This window comes from Eutrigla gurnardus (genome assembly GCF_963514095.1).
Source record: "Eutrigla gurnardus genome assembly, chromosome: 3".
Lineage (NCBI taxonomy): Eukaryota > Metazoa > Chordata > Actinopteri > Perciformes > Triglidae > Eutrigla > Eutrigla gurnardus.
This window is the reverse complement of record NC_139917.1, coordinates 32,277,505-32,292,885: the sequence shown is the minus strand read 5'-3', so window position 1 is coordinate 32,292,885 and position 15,381 is coordinate 32,277,505. Positions and strand designations below refer to the sequence as shown.

At 47.2% G+C, this 15,381-nt stretch overlaps 1 protein-coding gene across 5 annotated transcripts; it reads left to right on the top strand.

The window, feature by feature from the left end:
• The first annotated feature begins 1,235 nt into the window (after positions 1 to 1,235).
• Positions 1,236 to 15,381, top strand: nacc1b (nucleus accumbens associated 1, BEN and BTB (POZ) domain containing b). Of its 5 annotated transcripts, none has more exons than XM_084002672.1 (8): positions 1,236 to 1,380; positions 10,795 to 10,945; positions 11,580 to 11,822; positions 12,930 to 13,163; positions 13,308 to 13,773; positions 14,344 to 14,650; positions 14,739 to 14,836; positions 15,007 to 15,381. In XM_084002672.1, exons 2-8 carry the CDS (start codon positions 10,820 to 10,822, stop codon positions 15,351 to 15,353), a joined length of 1,821 nt encoding a protein of 606 aa, XP_083858798.1. In that variant the 5' UTR covers positions 1,236 to 1,380; positions 10,795 to 10,819; the 3' UTR covers positions 15,354 to 15,381. The 5 variants fall into 5 exon arrangements, with proteins under 5 accessions (XP_083858798.1, XP_083858799.1, XP_083858795.1 ...); XM_084002673.1 differs by lacking the exon at positions 1,236 to 1,380 and adding an exon at positions 2,157 to 2,326 and having other exon boundaries at positions 13,311 to 13,773; XM_084002669.1 differs by lacking the exon at positions 1,236 to 1,380 and adding an exon at positions 2,157 to 2,326.

Sequence of the window (15,381 nt, the reverse complement as noted above, 5' to 3'; positions counted from 1 at the left end):
CAACTTCTATGAAGCGGATGAATTAATGCATCGTATATTCATTAGATGTGGCAACGTTATTTAGTTTCGACAGCGCTGATTCCTGGAATTATGTTTAATGTGTAAAAATGCAGACGGCCTCAAAGATGCAGGTTGTATTTGCTAATGTGTCAAGTTAAAATTACTTTTATGTTCATATTGAACGGAAGCACAATATCAGCTGATGTGCTCTTGAGGCTCTGAAAGAGAGCCACTGAGTCAAATGTACAGGTTTCTTTTTTCTGCTTATATGTTGAATAATTCAATTAATATATTTAATCAGTGTGCTTTACACGAATATTCTGGTTTTTATGGTTTTTTCACCACATTTAAGATGGATATATTATACTTTGCCTTTACTCATCAGCTTTAGTTACTAACATGTAGATTCATAGAATTCAGATTTCACATTAAAAAAATGTGATCATTTTAGGGGGAAACTAATTGTAATAATAATAATAATAATAATAATAATAATAATACATTTTTATAGTGCTTTTCACCAACAATCTCCTCCCCAAACAATCTCCAAAAAATTGCTACACATTACAACCAAATGAATTCACCTGCTCTACATTACATAAATAATAAAACTATTACTTAGCAGTCCACTTTTACCTGCATAATACCTTTCCTTTTGGTGTTTTGACATTTTGTTGATAAACAATTTACTACAATTAAAAAACAGTTTATCGGTTGATTAATTTATAAACGTTTATAAAAGTACTTTTTTTTCGCTCAGTGTGTTTTAAATGAGGCTACTTTAGACACAGAAGTAGTGAAATAATAAAACATTCTGAATTGATCAAGTAAAAAAAGTAATTAAATTTGAAACTATTGAAACACGTTGGGACTCCGTAATTGAAGATGAGATAAACGTCTGTGATAAATGCTCGACCTCCATTGAAGTATATATATATATATATACACATATATATGTTTTATTTAGTACTTTGCAGCCATTTCCTATAAAGTAGAATGACGCACACGAGCCTGCACATCTGGATGGGGGCGCTGTGACAATAAATGCCCAGAGAGCGTGGCGCTATACATCTGACACGGGAGAATTATAGAGTTAATAGTATTTGGCATGACAGGGAGAGGGAGCGGGAGGGAGCGCAGTGCCGTGCCCGAATGCAGTCTCATCCTGTTTAGTATTCACTGTGCGCAGCGCCTGGAGGCCCCGGAGGGCTCACCTGCCCGGAGTCTAGACGCGCCATCACACACGCCAGGAGGAGGAGGACAGCGGAATCGAACACACGGCGCAACCACTCCGGCTTTTTTTCCCTTCTACCCCTCCACCACCACGGTCCGACGTGGGTGTCTGTTCCAGCACCACCACCCCGAGGGAGAGAGAGGCTGGTGAGTGGGGCTGAGTGGGTGGACTGGTGGGTGGGGCTCAGACGGCGGTCGGGTCGGCTGGGGACGCTGCCTGTCTACCTGCCTGCAGCGGCGCGTGGGCTGTAATCAGTTACTTCCCCCTCACATGTAATTACGTTACATTAAAAAAAAAAATCTTTAGACAAATTAAAATACCATAAAATAAAAACAAAAGATATGCCATAAAAAAAAGCATGAATCTCTTTGTTGTGACTGGATAATAAACACAGTGTTCCCACGTGCACTTTAGAGACAACTTTTCCATCGCTCATCCAAATTATTCATGTGTTCAAGTTATTTTTAGAAAATGCTGAAGAAAACAAATTTGGTCGCCGAGTCCAATTGTATCAGGTAAACTCACATTTTTAAAATGATCATCATTTAGTCTGGATGATGACGTGTGTGTGTACATACCGGTAGTTTACATAGGAGGGAGCAAACAATCTCTTTTTAATGGGGGAAGTTTTAGTTTTTTGGGGGGGGATTATAGTTCCTGTGTAGCCAACATATGTGACTCAATTGCAGCGGTGACAAAGTAATGATGCAGAATGCCTCTCCGCCTGCCTCCCTGTCTGTCTACCTGCCTGTCTGTCTACCTGCCTGTCTGTCTAGCCGATCGGTAGCTCTGCGATCAGTCTGCACCCCCTGGGAGAGTTGGAACAATAAAAAAACCGCTCCTCTGCGTCCTCCCTCACTCGATCGCTCTGCGCTCTGTTCCTCCTCCTGCATTGTGTGTGCGCGAGAGAGAGAGAGAGAGAGAGAGAGAGAGAAAACGCGCACGTGCAGGCATGTATGTGTATGGATGCGCGTGCGAAGAGCGTTTACAGTCACAATGAATGGCTGCCTGTAGCGCGAAGCGGAGGGAGACGTTAGACCGCTGATCCCGGCTCCATTGAATCTCTCTCCAGCGGACTAACACGCCGAAGGGGTGAGTTGAGCTCTGCGGGTCAACGAGGACACCGGCTCGGACTCGGGGCCGGCGAGACCTCGGTCACTTATCCCGAACGAACTGTATATGTTAGTGTGTGTGTGTGTGTGTGTGTGTGGGGGGGGGGGGGGTTCTTCAATTCGGATGGGTGAATGGGGGGGGGGGGGGGGGGCTATTGTTATTTTATTGTGGGGTTTTTCGGGTGCTGGGTGGTAAAGTTGCGCTAGCTGCGGTGGGGGATGGGCTCCGTCGGGACGGACCAAAACTTTAACCACTTCACCGGCTCCACTCGCTGCTCGCCGCGGGCTGTCCCCCTCCTCTGCCTCGGTGAGTCACTTCAAGTCCTCTGCTCCTTCTCAACTTTACTCTTTCTAAAACAAGTAGAACTCGGTGTTTCCGGTGGAGATGAAGCGCAATTTATTCTAATGTTTAAAACTGACAGTAAACGGGTTAAGATCGTCCCGTTTACCCCCCCCCCCCCCCTTCCTCACCTCCTCTTCTTTCCTCCCCCCTCCTCCTCCTCCGCCTCGCCATGCCGGATCCATCCGTCCGTCTCGCCCCACAGTTGCAGCGCATTTGTGTCCCGGGATGACCTGTTGATGTCGGGCTAAAAAAGATGGAGTATCAGACGGTGTCTCCCTCCGCGGCGGCGGCGGCGCCCCGCTCTCCTCCCCGGTAAAAAACACGCGAACTCCCCCGGCCCCCGTCCCAAAGGGGATCGGAGTGGCTTCCTCGAGTTGATAAATAATGTATTCGCTGTGATATATCATAAGCGACATTTTGGAGGAGGAAGGAGGAGGAGGAGGAGGAGGAGGGGGCGCGTGTGTCTGTCCCGTATCGGCAGCTACCATTCGGCCCGGAGGAGGGGAGTCGGTCTCGCGCCGGCACGTACAGCCGTGGAGCCGGGCTGAATATTTGATCCCCTCGGGACTATTTTTGTGTCAACGTGTGTGTGTTAAGGGAATTCAACCCGGCGCTGGCATACAAGATAAAGAAGATTTTCCCCCGCCCCCCTCCCTCCCGAAATCCCTCCCGCCGCGGAGAGCACGCACACGCCGGCCCGGGCCAGCCGAGGACTCCCAAAAAATTCAACCGGGCATTGAGGCTGGCACACGGCGGGGCAACCGAGAGCTCTGCTCGCTGGTGGTCCGGCTCTTTACACCCCCCCCCCCCCCCCAACCTTCGTGAGGCGTCTACCCCGGCGAGACATCGGCTAGTCTTTTCACGTGAGATTTTAATTAATGTATAATCAATGTCGGTGTATGTTGGAAGTTTGCTCCGTAGCGGGGCTCCTGGATAGGGGGGGGGGCTACACCGGTAGCAGCACTCCGTCTCCCCGCGAACGAGCGGCCACGCACGGCGTCTTCAGCCCTTAAATGTCCTTTTATATTTTTAAACGGAGGCTGTAAAATCCATCACGTGTGATTTAAAGGTGTTTTTTCCTGCGCGTTGAATGTGCCGTTCAAGTGTTTTTTCCCTAATGCCAGTGTTAGCCTTAGCTTTAGCTTTAGCCTGCTAATAGGCTAACCTTTAACCTCCACTAAAAAAACAGGAAACCGATTATGATCAGGTTGTGATTGATGCACGTGCATCGTGTTGGTGTTTGAGTCATATGTATTGATTACAACCAGAGAGATGAAATGCAGTGAAGTTACTTTTTCTTTCCTTTTTTTTTTTTTTTACATTAGTTGGTATTTGGCTGTTAAAGTCTGCATGCAGTAACCTGGAGATGAACTTTAACAGTTACACACACACACACAGACACACACACACACACACACACACACACACACACACACAGACACACACAGACACACAGACACACACACAGACAGTTTAGCATTAAGTCAGAGCACATAATGGGGCACATGGGAACAGCAGGGCAAAGGTCAAGTGGTGAGAATTAACTCTCTCTTTATGTTTCCTGGAAGTCGTCGTGACCTATGACCTTAGAGGAAGAGAAGGTGGCGGGCAGCGTGACCTCGGCTGACACCTAAACCTCTAAATCAGCTGTTGGGAGCAAGATGGGAGAAAAAGAAAAGTTAACTTTTTGAGGGGCGACAAATATACCAACTTGGAAGTTTTGCTGCCGTATTATGAACGATGGGAGATTTTGTGCTTTTCTTTTTTTTAACGTTTTGATTATTGAAGGAAGGTTTTCTTCACACATAGACTTTGTCTTAGCAGCCGGCTGATTATTATTCATGCGATAGCACAGATTTACACCTGGAAACTAGCCGAAGGTGTCCGCTCGTACGGGTGCTGGAAATCCTTGAAAACACTTGAATTTTAGTGTGGTGTTTGTATGATGACATATGATGTGTGTTGTATGTGATGACATCTATGATAGAACAGAGAAAAGAAGATCTCCATATCTGAGGGACTGAAAACAGCATTTTCTGACATTTCTTTATGAAAAATGACTTTTGATGATGAACAGATGATGAAAATAGTTGGTGATTATATTTCTGTGGATCTGTTAGTGGAATTAGTTTTCCTTTCATTTGTGGTCCTTCTGTAAAAAGCTGTCTCCAAACATCATGTTGGTTGTTTAGAGGACAATAACATCTCATTTAATGTGATGAACAAGTGACATAATAAGTAGACTGAATACTGACCATTGGATTGGTACAAAGATGGAGTTTACCACAGCTGGAAGGTGCTGGAAAAGCATGGAGATGCACCTGGAAGTGCTTGAATTTGACTTTGGAAAAGGTGGAGGAACCCTGTGACCCAGAGGTCAAATCCAGCAGCGTTTAATCCCAGGCCTCCGTCAGCAGAATTAAGTGTTATAACCTGTTTTGATAAGACAAAAAAAAACACGTTGCCATTAATTAACTAATTAACGCAGGAGTAATGCATCTAAACAAATCACTGGTTAATACCCAGAATGCACAGGGAGAAAAATACATCGTTCTTCGCTCGGATGATAATTACATTTACGCATATTGATTTCTTCACATCAACACAAACTGTGGAGATACAATAATGTGTCGAGCCCCAGCAGACGGGAAGTTATGTCAAAACATTATTGATTTTTAAACAAAGATAACTTAACGTGTAATTTATACACTCGGGCGCTAATCATGTTTTGATGCGACTGTTATTCAGATCAAAATGTACAAAGTGCTCTTATTCCAATAAGTCTGCAATCTTAATTAGTATTTTGTCCTGAATGTGTCTGCTCAATTAATTAAGCGTGATTAATTTTATAATGGTGCTTTACACAATTAGTACCTCCTTCCAATATTAGCATTTTGGCCAATCTTTAAGTGCTTTGTTTGAACAGCTTCCAGAGTTGGTGATAACTGAGGTTATTTTTCAGGTTTATCTGCGTGGGCTCGGGTCCAGGTGTAACAGCGAGACAGTTAATAGTCATGCATTACCCTTTCTCGTCACCCACTGCCCCACTAACTAAATATGTGATCTATTAACATTAATGAGTTGCTATTAACTTACTAAAATTAATGATGATGAAATGCTGACCTTTTACACCCGTGAGATAGGCCGCTGACTGCTGAGTTAGGGTGGATCAGCAGACTGTCTGTGGTCCCCCAGAGGTCTAGATAGTAGACCACATTAGTCCAGAGACCAGACCAGACTATGTGGAGGAACCACAGACTGTCTGTGGTCCCCCAGAGGTCTAGATAGTAGACCACATTAGTCCAGAGACCAGACCAGACTATGTGGAGAACCAGAGACTGTCTGTGGTCCCCCAGAGGTCTAGATAGTAGCCCACATTAGTCCAGAGACCAGACCAGACTATGTGGAGGAACCAGAGACTGTCTGTGGTCCCCCAGAGGTCTAGATTGTAGCCCACATTAGTCCAGAGACCAGACCAGACTATGTGGAGGAACCACAGACTGTCTGTGGTCCCCCAGAGGTCTAGATAGTAGCTCACATTAGTCCAGAGACCAGAGCAGACTATGTGGAGGAACCAGAGACTGTCTGTGGTCCAAACAACAAGGTCTCTGCTGTATTTATGTCTAGATGACCTTATATGGAGTGTTGATGGAGCAGCTACAATGTTAGCGTAGCCTAGCACCATCAACCAGACTCCATTCAGAAAACCAGCGTTTTAACAGTAGTTATCTTGTGGTCTTACAGACAGACCTAACAAAGAATGACATCTGGTTATTGATATTAAATCACAAATAAATTATTCTGGTTCCTCCAGCTGTGGTAAACCAGCCCACGTGGGTCTTGCTGGATCCAGAAGGAAGTGGAGGGAAGCGCGTCTCAGAAATACAGGAGATGCTGATTGATGTCAAGTGGCGAGTGATTTACTAGAACTTTATTCTATTATGAGTTTTCTCTTGGATACAATGGAGTCATTAGTGATTAGTCAGCACTTTTTCACGAATGGACTTTTTTTTCATTACTTAAAATAAGATAGATAAATAAATTTAAAATGCATTTGTGTCCTGTGTTTCTTTGTCCTATTTTTCATCATGACAGAGAGTGAGACAGCTTTTTTCACGATTATTCTGACGATGAAAATTCTCCACACTCAACTTTATTGTGAATATTTTTGGATAAATCTCATATGGTCCCATCCCTACATGTGTGTGTTAATTAAACTGAAGATCAGATTAACTTCTGAAGTCTAACGTGACTAAAAATGGCAACTATATATTTTAGTTTCAGCAAGCTGATGCACGTTAGCACAACCACCATTAAAGCCCTGTTATTGATCCTTCAATAGTCTACATTTTAACTCTTCAATAACCTTTGACGGAGCAGAACGGGGCTCAATGCTTCTGGTAGATGTAGGTGGTCGCGGCGTGTTTGTCCTCGAGGTGTTTCCGTCTGGTTCTGGTGTTATGTGAGGCCGGCGGTGCTGTGAATGGAAGGTGTTTACATTCTCCAGATGTGGAGGTAATCGTCCTATTAAAGTTACAACTCCAGTTGGACCTGGTTGTCGGTGCAGACCGCCTTTAAATGTTTCCTGTAGTAGAAGTGGGGCTCAGAGACTCAGTCGCAGCAGCCAATTGGTGAGCTTCAACCAAAATGAACACCATCAACAACAGGCTCCACTGGTTTTGTTCCTCATTCCAAGTCTGCAGTTCTTGCTTCGCTCAATTTGATTTCTTTAAGGCTCATTTCTGCTTCCATTTCGTGCGTAAATAGAGACGTGCGTTATCAACGTTCTAAACGTCGCTGCCCTCATGCTTTCATGCGTCCTCTACGTTGGAATGGACGTTGAGCAAAACATCCTCTAGAGGGCGTCGTTCACATTAAAACGTTACTCCAATAAAGTTTAAAAAAAATAAGCTTATCACAACATCAAACATGGCGACTGGACAATGGAGGAGATAACGATCCTGCATCTATTGAGAAGGAGGCAAGATGGCAGGCAGCGTTGTAGACGGCGGTGGTCTGTGAGACCACTGAATACATCCCGAGTGTGGACGGAGACTTCCAGTCATTGGTTTTACCGATGAGAGAAATTTATCACGACCGTCATTTTCAGTATATCAGGATGTCTGTCGGGGTTTTCGACAACTGGCTTCGCCGGGTGGCTCCTCCCATTAAGCATGGGAACTCGCACAATTCACCGGTGACGCCGGCTGAGCGACTAGCGGTCACCATTCGCTTCCTCGCGTCAGGGATCAGTCATTTTTAAAACGTTTTTTAATTTGTGTATGCTATTCACGGCACTTTCTGTGTACAATGCCCGACACTGCCCCCACGATTTCTGTTGGAACTGCAACGTTTGGTCCGTATCGGTACGCATCCGCAAGCTCGCAGATACGGACAGAAATACGGACGAAATGTACGCAGAGAACGGACAGAAGGCTCCGTCCGTATCCGTATGCGTGTCTAGCGTAGAGCATAAATGAGCCTTTACTCGACCTCTGACATTCTCAGGTGGCATCTCTTGATGTATTATCTCAGTAAACATTGTAAACATGAGTTTATGGTCTCAATCTCTAGTTTCAAGTCTTCTTCAATCCAGCATGATGTTCATTTAGTACATTATGGTCCATTTAGAGTCCACCAGACCAGGAAGCAGGGGATGCTTTAGGGGGCGGGGCTTACCTGCTGATTGACAGGTCGCTACCAAGCTACCAATGCTAGTTAGCCACATGGAACCAGATCCAGTAAGGACCTCCTTTTTCCAAAATGAACTTAAAATGTTGGGGAACAACAGGAGTAATTAATCTGTTGTTATCGAAATGGATTATTTTATTAATGATTAATAATGACTTGATCAACTGATAGGTATTTAGAAGGCTCCAGCTGCTCCACTAGGAGAGTTTGTAGTGTGTTCGTACCTCATTCCACATATATCTCTTTGGGTTTCTAGCGGTAACGTGGCAGTGGAGAGCGTGGCCTTTCGTTGGCTGTTGATTCGTTGACTGTGCAAGCAGTCGTAGAAGAATGGTATATTAACTGATAATGAAGCCGGGTGGTGCAGCAGTGAGGAACCTGCTGTGTTCAGAGTCGATGGTTTCTGTAGACCAGCACTTGAAGGAAAAATTAATAATCTCAGTAGTGAAGTTATTTTACTTGTTTACAAGACGTTTTCAACACAATACGCAAAAGTATTTATTATGTATTATTATTATAGATAATATTTATTACAATATATAACTATTATTAACATCAGCGTATATGATGGAATAGTTGGATATATATAAAACAGAGTTGGGTCAACTATTCCATCACATACGCTGATGTTAATAATTGTTATATATTGTGATAAATAATGTATATAATAATAATATATAATAAATACTCCTGGTGGAAAGCCCTGGTGACTCACCCTTTGTTCTCGTCTGTTTACTTCCGCTCCATCAAACCGAACATTAAACCGGCTCCGTGTTTACGTTTAGGTCCGGTGGAAAGCGACACCCTTTGACCCCCAAAATGAATTCAGAGATCCGTTCGGTTGTTTATTTTCCGGTTGCCCCGCTCCCGTTTGCTGGATGATGAGGAAGAGTGAAATAGATGAGTTATGTAAGCGGCTGTGTTTTGAGAGGCAGCGACGAGAACATAACAAAGTAGGCCAAAAAGCACCAAACGGTTTATTAACTGTGAATTAGATGTAATGAAACAAGGTTAGAGGGAAAAAAACAGAAAGGCGTCTTGTATAACTGCCGCTGGGGCCCCAAAACTCCTTCATTTGGAAGTTAGTTTTGAATTAAAGTTGTTTACCAAAATACTACGTTCATTAATGATCAGACGCTTCACATACCCCGTTCCTTTATTTCACTTCCCTCCTCTTTATTTCTCTCTTGCCTTTTAAACATCTATTTTTCTGTCATTACTTCTTTTTGACATGTTTCATTTCCCCCTCAGCTCTTTCTCTGATATTTCTCCGTTCACCCATCCTTCACGCTACTCACCGTCCCTTCACCTAAAGGTGTTTTTACACAGATATCCTTCCACAATCACAGAAAGTAGACCCCCTCAATATGCTGCAATCGCACCGTTTATACTGAACTTCATTTTTTACACAAACATCCGATGGTTCATTGAGGCACCAGAGAGAGTGAGACGTGTAACGTGTAACCAGAGAGTGAGACGTGTAACCAGAGAGTGAGACGTGTACCCCCAGCGTCGGGGGTAGTGCGATGTTTTAAAGAAGCGTTAATGCAATTCCTCTCCCCTGCAGACCCTGTGGTCCTGTTAACGTCCCCCTTTCTGTCCCCTGCAGACCCTGTGGTCCCTCTAACGTCCCCCTTCTGTCCCCTTGTCCCTCTAACGTCCCCCTTCTGTCCCCTTGTCCCTCTAACGTCCCCCTCTCTGTCCCCTGCAGACCCTGTAGTCCCTCCTCCGTCCCCCTTCTGTCCCCTGCAGACCCTGTGGTCCCTCTAACGTCCCCCTTCTGTCCCCTTGTCCCTCTAACGTCCCCCTCTCTGTCCCCTGCAGACCCTGTAGTCCCTCCTCCCTCCCCCTTCTGTCCCCTGCAGACCCTGTGGTCCCTCTAACGTCCCCCTTCTGTCCCCTGCAGACCCTGTGATCCCTCTAACGTCCCCCTTCTGTCCCCTTTCCCTCTAACGTCCCCCTCTCTGTCCCCTGCAGACCCTGTGGTCCCTCTAACGTCCCCCTTCTGTCCCCTTGTCCCTCTAACGTCCCCCTCTCTGTCCCCTGCAGACCCTGTAGTCCCTCCTCCGTCCCCCTTCTGTCCCCTGCAGACCCTGTGGTCCCTCTAACGTCCCCCTTCTGTCCCCTTGTCCCTCTAACGTCCCCCTTCTGTCCCCTGCAGACCCTGTGGTCCCTCTAATGTCCCCCTTCTGTCCCCTGCAGACCCTGTGGTCCCTCTAACGTCCCCTTTCTGTCCCCTTGTCCCTCTAACGTCCCCCTTCTGTCCCCTGCAGACCCTGTGGTCCCTCTAACGTCCCCTTTCTGTCCCCTTGTCCCTCTAACGTCCCCCTTCTGTCCCCTGCAGACCCTGTGGTCCCTCTAACGTCCCCTTTCTGTCCCCTTGTCCCTCTAACGTCCCCTTCTGTCCCCGGCAGACCCTGTGGTGCTGAGCAGAGCGTTATGGCTCAGACGCTGCAGATGGCGATCCCTAACTTTGGTAACAACATCCTGGAGTGTCTGAACGAGCAGCGTCTGCAGGGCCTCTACTGCGATGTCTCCGTGGTCGTCAAGGGACACGCCTTCAAGGTCACAGCTTCTCCTTCTTCCTCCTTCTCACTGTTCAATGATTACATGATGCTGGTGGATTTAGATTATCAGGGTTAGAAGTAAATATACCTTCACGGAAGTCTTAGTGATTCAATGATATTTCTTTCTTAACAAAATCTATAATTAATTCCAGTTTGTTAAAGTGCCCTTTAAAGAACTTTTAAAAGAAAAGGCAAGAGTTTAAGTCATTAAACGTTTCTAGTTTTTGCAGATATTCTTTCTTGCATGCACTCTCTGTGTTAGACCAGCATTGGCAGGCTTTTGGTGTCGTTGGTGGGCGAAAAATGGTTCAGGTCAAAATCTGCTGGAGTCGTGCTTTTAATAATCAGTAATAGATTCTCCGCCCTCACAGAGGGGAATACATCTCTGGTGTTTGTAAGTAGATATTTGGCTGTATTATTTGACAAGTTACATACAAGTCATACAGTCAGTAGAAATAGTTTTCCCATTGCTGTTCGTAAAGAACCGGCAGGTTAGCTGCAAACATGGTGGAGGTGGAGGTGAGTTTTCTACTTAGTTATACTTGACAGTGCAGACCAGTAGAACCAGATCAGCTGTGTGTTGTGATGTGGATTTGAGTCTGAATCTAATGACTCGCTGTTTTACCCCCCAGGCCCACCGCGCGGTGCTGGCAGCCAGCAGCTCCTACTTCCGGGACCTGTTCAACGCCGGGGGGAAGAGCTCGGTGGTGGAGCTCCCCCCGGCCGTGCAGCCGCAGAGCTTCCAGCAGATCCTAGCCTTCTGCTACACGGGCCGCCTCAGCATGAACGTCGGGGACCAGTTCCTCCTCATGTACACCGCCGGCTTCCTGCAGATCCAGCAGATCATGGAGAAAGGCACCGAGTTCTTCCTCAAGGTAACCACGAAGAAGAGCGTCACTATATCCCTGAAAACACGTGAATTTTAGTGTAGTGTTTTCAAGGTTATAAAAAGTGCTTTGATTTAGAACAAAGTGCTTGAATATCTGAGGGACTGAAAACAGCATTTTCTGACATTTCTTTATGAAAAATGACTTTTGATGATGAACAGATGATGAAAATAGTTGGTGATTATATTTCTGTGGATCTGTTAGTGGAATTAGTTTTCCTTTCATTTGTGGTCCTTCTGTAAAAAGCTGTCTCCAAACATCATGTTGGTTGTTTAGAGGACAATCATTGAGACCATAAACTCATGTTTACAATGTTCACTGAGATAATACATATAGAGAGAAGTTGGCTCATTTTCTCAGACTTCTATACAATCAGAGAGGAGTCGCCCCCTGGTGGCCAGCAGAGAGAATGACAGTTTAAAGGCACTTCAGATTTGCTTTACTTCTCAGTACCGGAGGTTGCATTCGGCATGTTTTGAACACTAGTTGGCTAAAAGGTAATAAATATATAAATCCAGAACAGTTTGATGCTATGAATTATGCATGAAGTGTGTGTGTGTGTGTGTGTGTGTGTGTGTGTGTGTGTGTGTGTCTGTGTGTGTGTGTGTCTGTGTGTGTGTGTGTGTGTGTGTGTGTGTGTGTGTGTGTGTGTGTGTGTGTGTGTGTGTGTGTGTGTGTGTGTGTGTGTGTGTGTGTGTGTGTGTGTGTGTGTGTGTGTGTGTGTGTGTGTGTGTGTGTGTGAGAGATGGCAGTGTCTGTGTTTGCAGACGTGTCCTTCTCTCGAGAATAATTGAAACATTGCAGGTTCCCTCCATAAGAGGAGCACATGATCTGATTTGGTTTGAAGTACCCGTGCTGCATAAATTTACATATTAATGAGGAAAAACTGATTTCCTTGAAAGTCCCCGTAAACACCTGCAGACACGGTTAATGTAGTACCAGCTACGTTACGTTAAGTATAAAGCACTTCTGCAGGATGTGATGCGTTGCTGGTGATCACAAACTAGCGGGTGACGTCACCATGACGACGTCCACTCCTCACATACAGTCTATACTTTCCCGATGATGTAGAAGTAATGAAACTGTCCCCTGCAGGTCTCGTCCCCCAGCTGTGACTCCCAGGGTCTACATGTCGAAGAGACCCCGCCCTCCGAGCCCCAGAGCCCCGTCACTCAAACGATGGGCGGCGGCGGGGTCGGCGGCGGGGTCGGCGTGGCTGCCCCGGCAGCGGGGAGGCCCGCCTCCTGTCTGACGCCCCTCCCCCTCGTGTCCAAGGTGAAGACGGAACAGATGGCATCCACACCTCAGCCCACCCCGCACTCACAGCAGGTACGCCACCGCCGCGTTGATGAGGTCATCAACGACTTAATGATTCATTATTAACGTCCTTTAGGAGCGTGGCATCGGGTTGATAGACTTAGTTATAGTTATGTGTTTAGAAAGTCTACAGATCGGGTGTTTCTGCCCCCCCAGCAGGAGGGCTCCCCCTACTCGGTGGTCTGCACCCCCGTCGCCAAGCGTCTGTGGGAGGGAGGTAACCGTGACAACGGAGGCGGGTCCGGAGGCGGCGGGGGAGGCGGGATGAGGAAGGCAGCACGCTACTCTTCATCATCCTCTTCATCCTCCTCCTCCAACAACACTACCCAGGATGCATCTGGACGCGGACCCGCGGCCAACGCTGCCATGTTGGGCGGCGGCGTCGCCACGTCGATGGGCGGAGCAGGACTCAACAGTAACCATAACCATAACAACAACAACAACAGTGGGACCCCCGAGGGCACCAGCCCCGGCACACTCAGCATGTACACCAGCGACTCGCCAATCAGTTACCACGACGACGAGGAGGAGGACGACGTGGCGGACGAGAGCGCCGAGGAGCAGTACAGACAGATCTGCAACATGTACACCATGTATAGCATGCTGAACGCCGGCGCCGCAGGTGAGTTCACCTGGCGAGGCGTTCGAGGACGTCCAACGCTCTCGGTTTATCTGAACTCTTATCAGCTGTTTTTGTAATCGATCACATGCTGTTAAATATTAGAGATGCACGGTCATCGCTATTTTACAAGAACGTGTTTTTAGGCACCTCAGCATGGGCTTCACCTTCAGGACGGAGGTGACTTCTTCTCCTTCTCTGTCTTCTTCTTCTACTTCTTCTCCTCCTGCATCCACATGTCCCTAAACGAGTAAAAGGAAGTGATTTTAATGCAAAGTTAAAAAAAACACTTGGTTCGGGTTAAAATCAGCGTTTTGTTCCTGTTGAATGTTTTGAAAGGTCATAAATGAAACGTTGATGGGGGTTTAGTAAGTACGTATCTGCTTTTTGTTTATAAACAGATGTTAATTATCAGCATGTGTTGATGATAATTAGCTAGTTAACGGTGTGAAAGTCATTATTTAAGACAACATTTTTCACTCACTTCTTCTCTTATTTTTGAGGTTTTCTTGTGTAATATTTACAGTAAAGTTTTTTGCATCGTTAATGAAACCCATCCCGGTCTCTCCTCAGTGGTCGGGGAGCGGGTGGAGGCTCTCCCGGACCTGGCCCCGGACTCTGGCGGTGGTGGCGGCGGGCGGGGGGGCAGGGGAGCCCGGGCCCGGCAGGACCTGGCCTCTCTGCCCGCCGAGCTCATCAGCCAGATCGGCAACCGCTGCCACCCGAAGATGTACGAGGAGGGCGACCCGGCGGAGAAGCTGGAGCTGGTGAGCGGCACCTCCGTCTTCATCTCCCGCGCCCAGCTGATGAACTGCCACGTCAGCGCCGGCACCCGCCACAAGGTGCTGCTGCGCCGCCTGCTGGCTGCCTTCTTCGACAGGTCAGTGGCCGGCCCGCCGCCAACAGGACTACAAAGATGGAGTCCATCCACTCACAAGGTGATGTCATGTGTTTGTGTTGTTGCTCAGGAGCACGCTGGCTAACAGCTGTGGAACCGGCATCCGCTCCTCAACCAACGACCCCAGTCGCAAACCGCTGGACAACCGGGTGCTGCACGCTGTCAAATGTAGGACACACACACTTCTTCTTCGTCTCCTCTTCTCTTCTTCTTCTTCTTGATATTTTGGCCCATAAGTGAAGTTGCCTCCTGCAGCTTTAAAAACATACGTTTTCAGAATCCTCCTCCTTCATCTTCTTCTCCTCTCTCCTCCTCCTCCTCTTCCTTCCCCCTCCCAGTTTACTGCCAGAACTTTGCTCCGAGCTTCAAGGAGAGTGAAATGAACGCCATCGCGGCCGACATGTGCACCAACGCCCGCCGCGTCGTCCGCAAGAGCTGGATCCCCAAGCTGAAGCTGCTGATGGCCGACAGCGACGCCTACTCCGCCTTCCTCGCCGACAGCGTGAAGATGGAGGCTGACGCGCTGGGGGCGGAGCAAGGCTTTGACCCTGCCTCCCTGGAAGCAGTGGCGGCGGCGGCGGCTGCCGCTGCGGCAGCCAATCACAACGAAGCGGGTGGAGTCAGCGGCGTCACGCACGCAGACGGCCTGCAAGGGGCGGGAGGAGACGGCAGCACTTTGTTCTGATTGGACGGGACAGAAGAGTGGACAGATT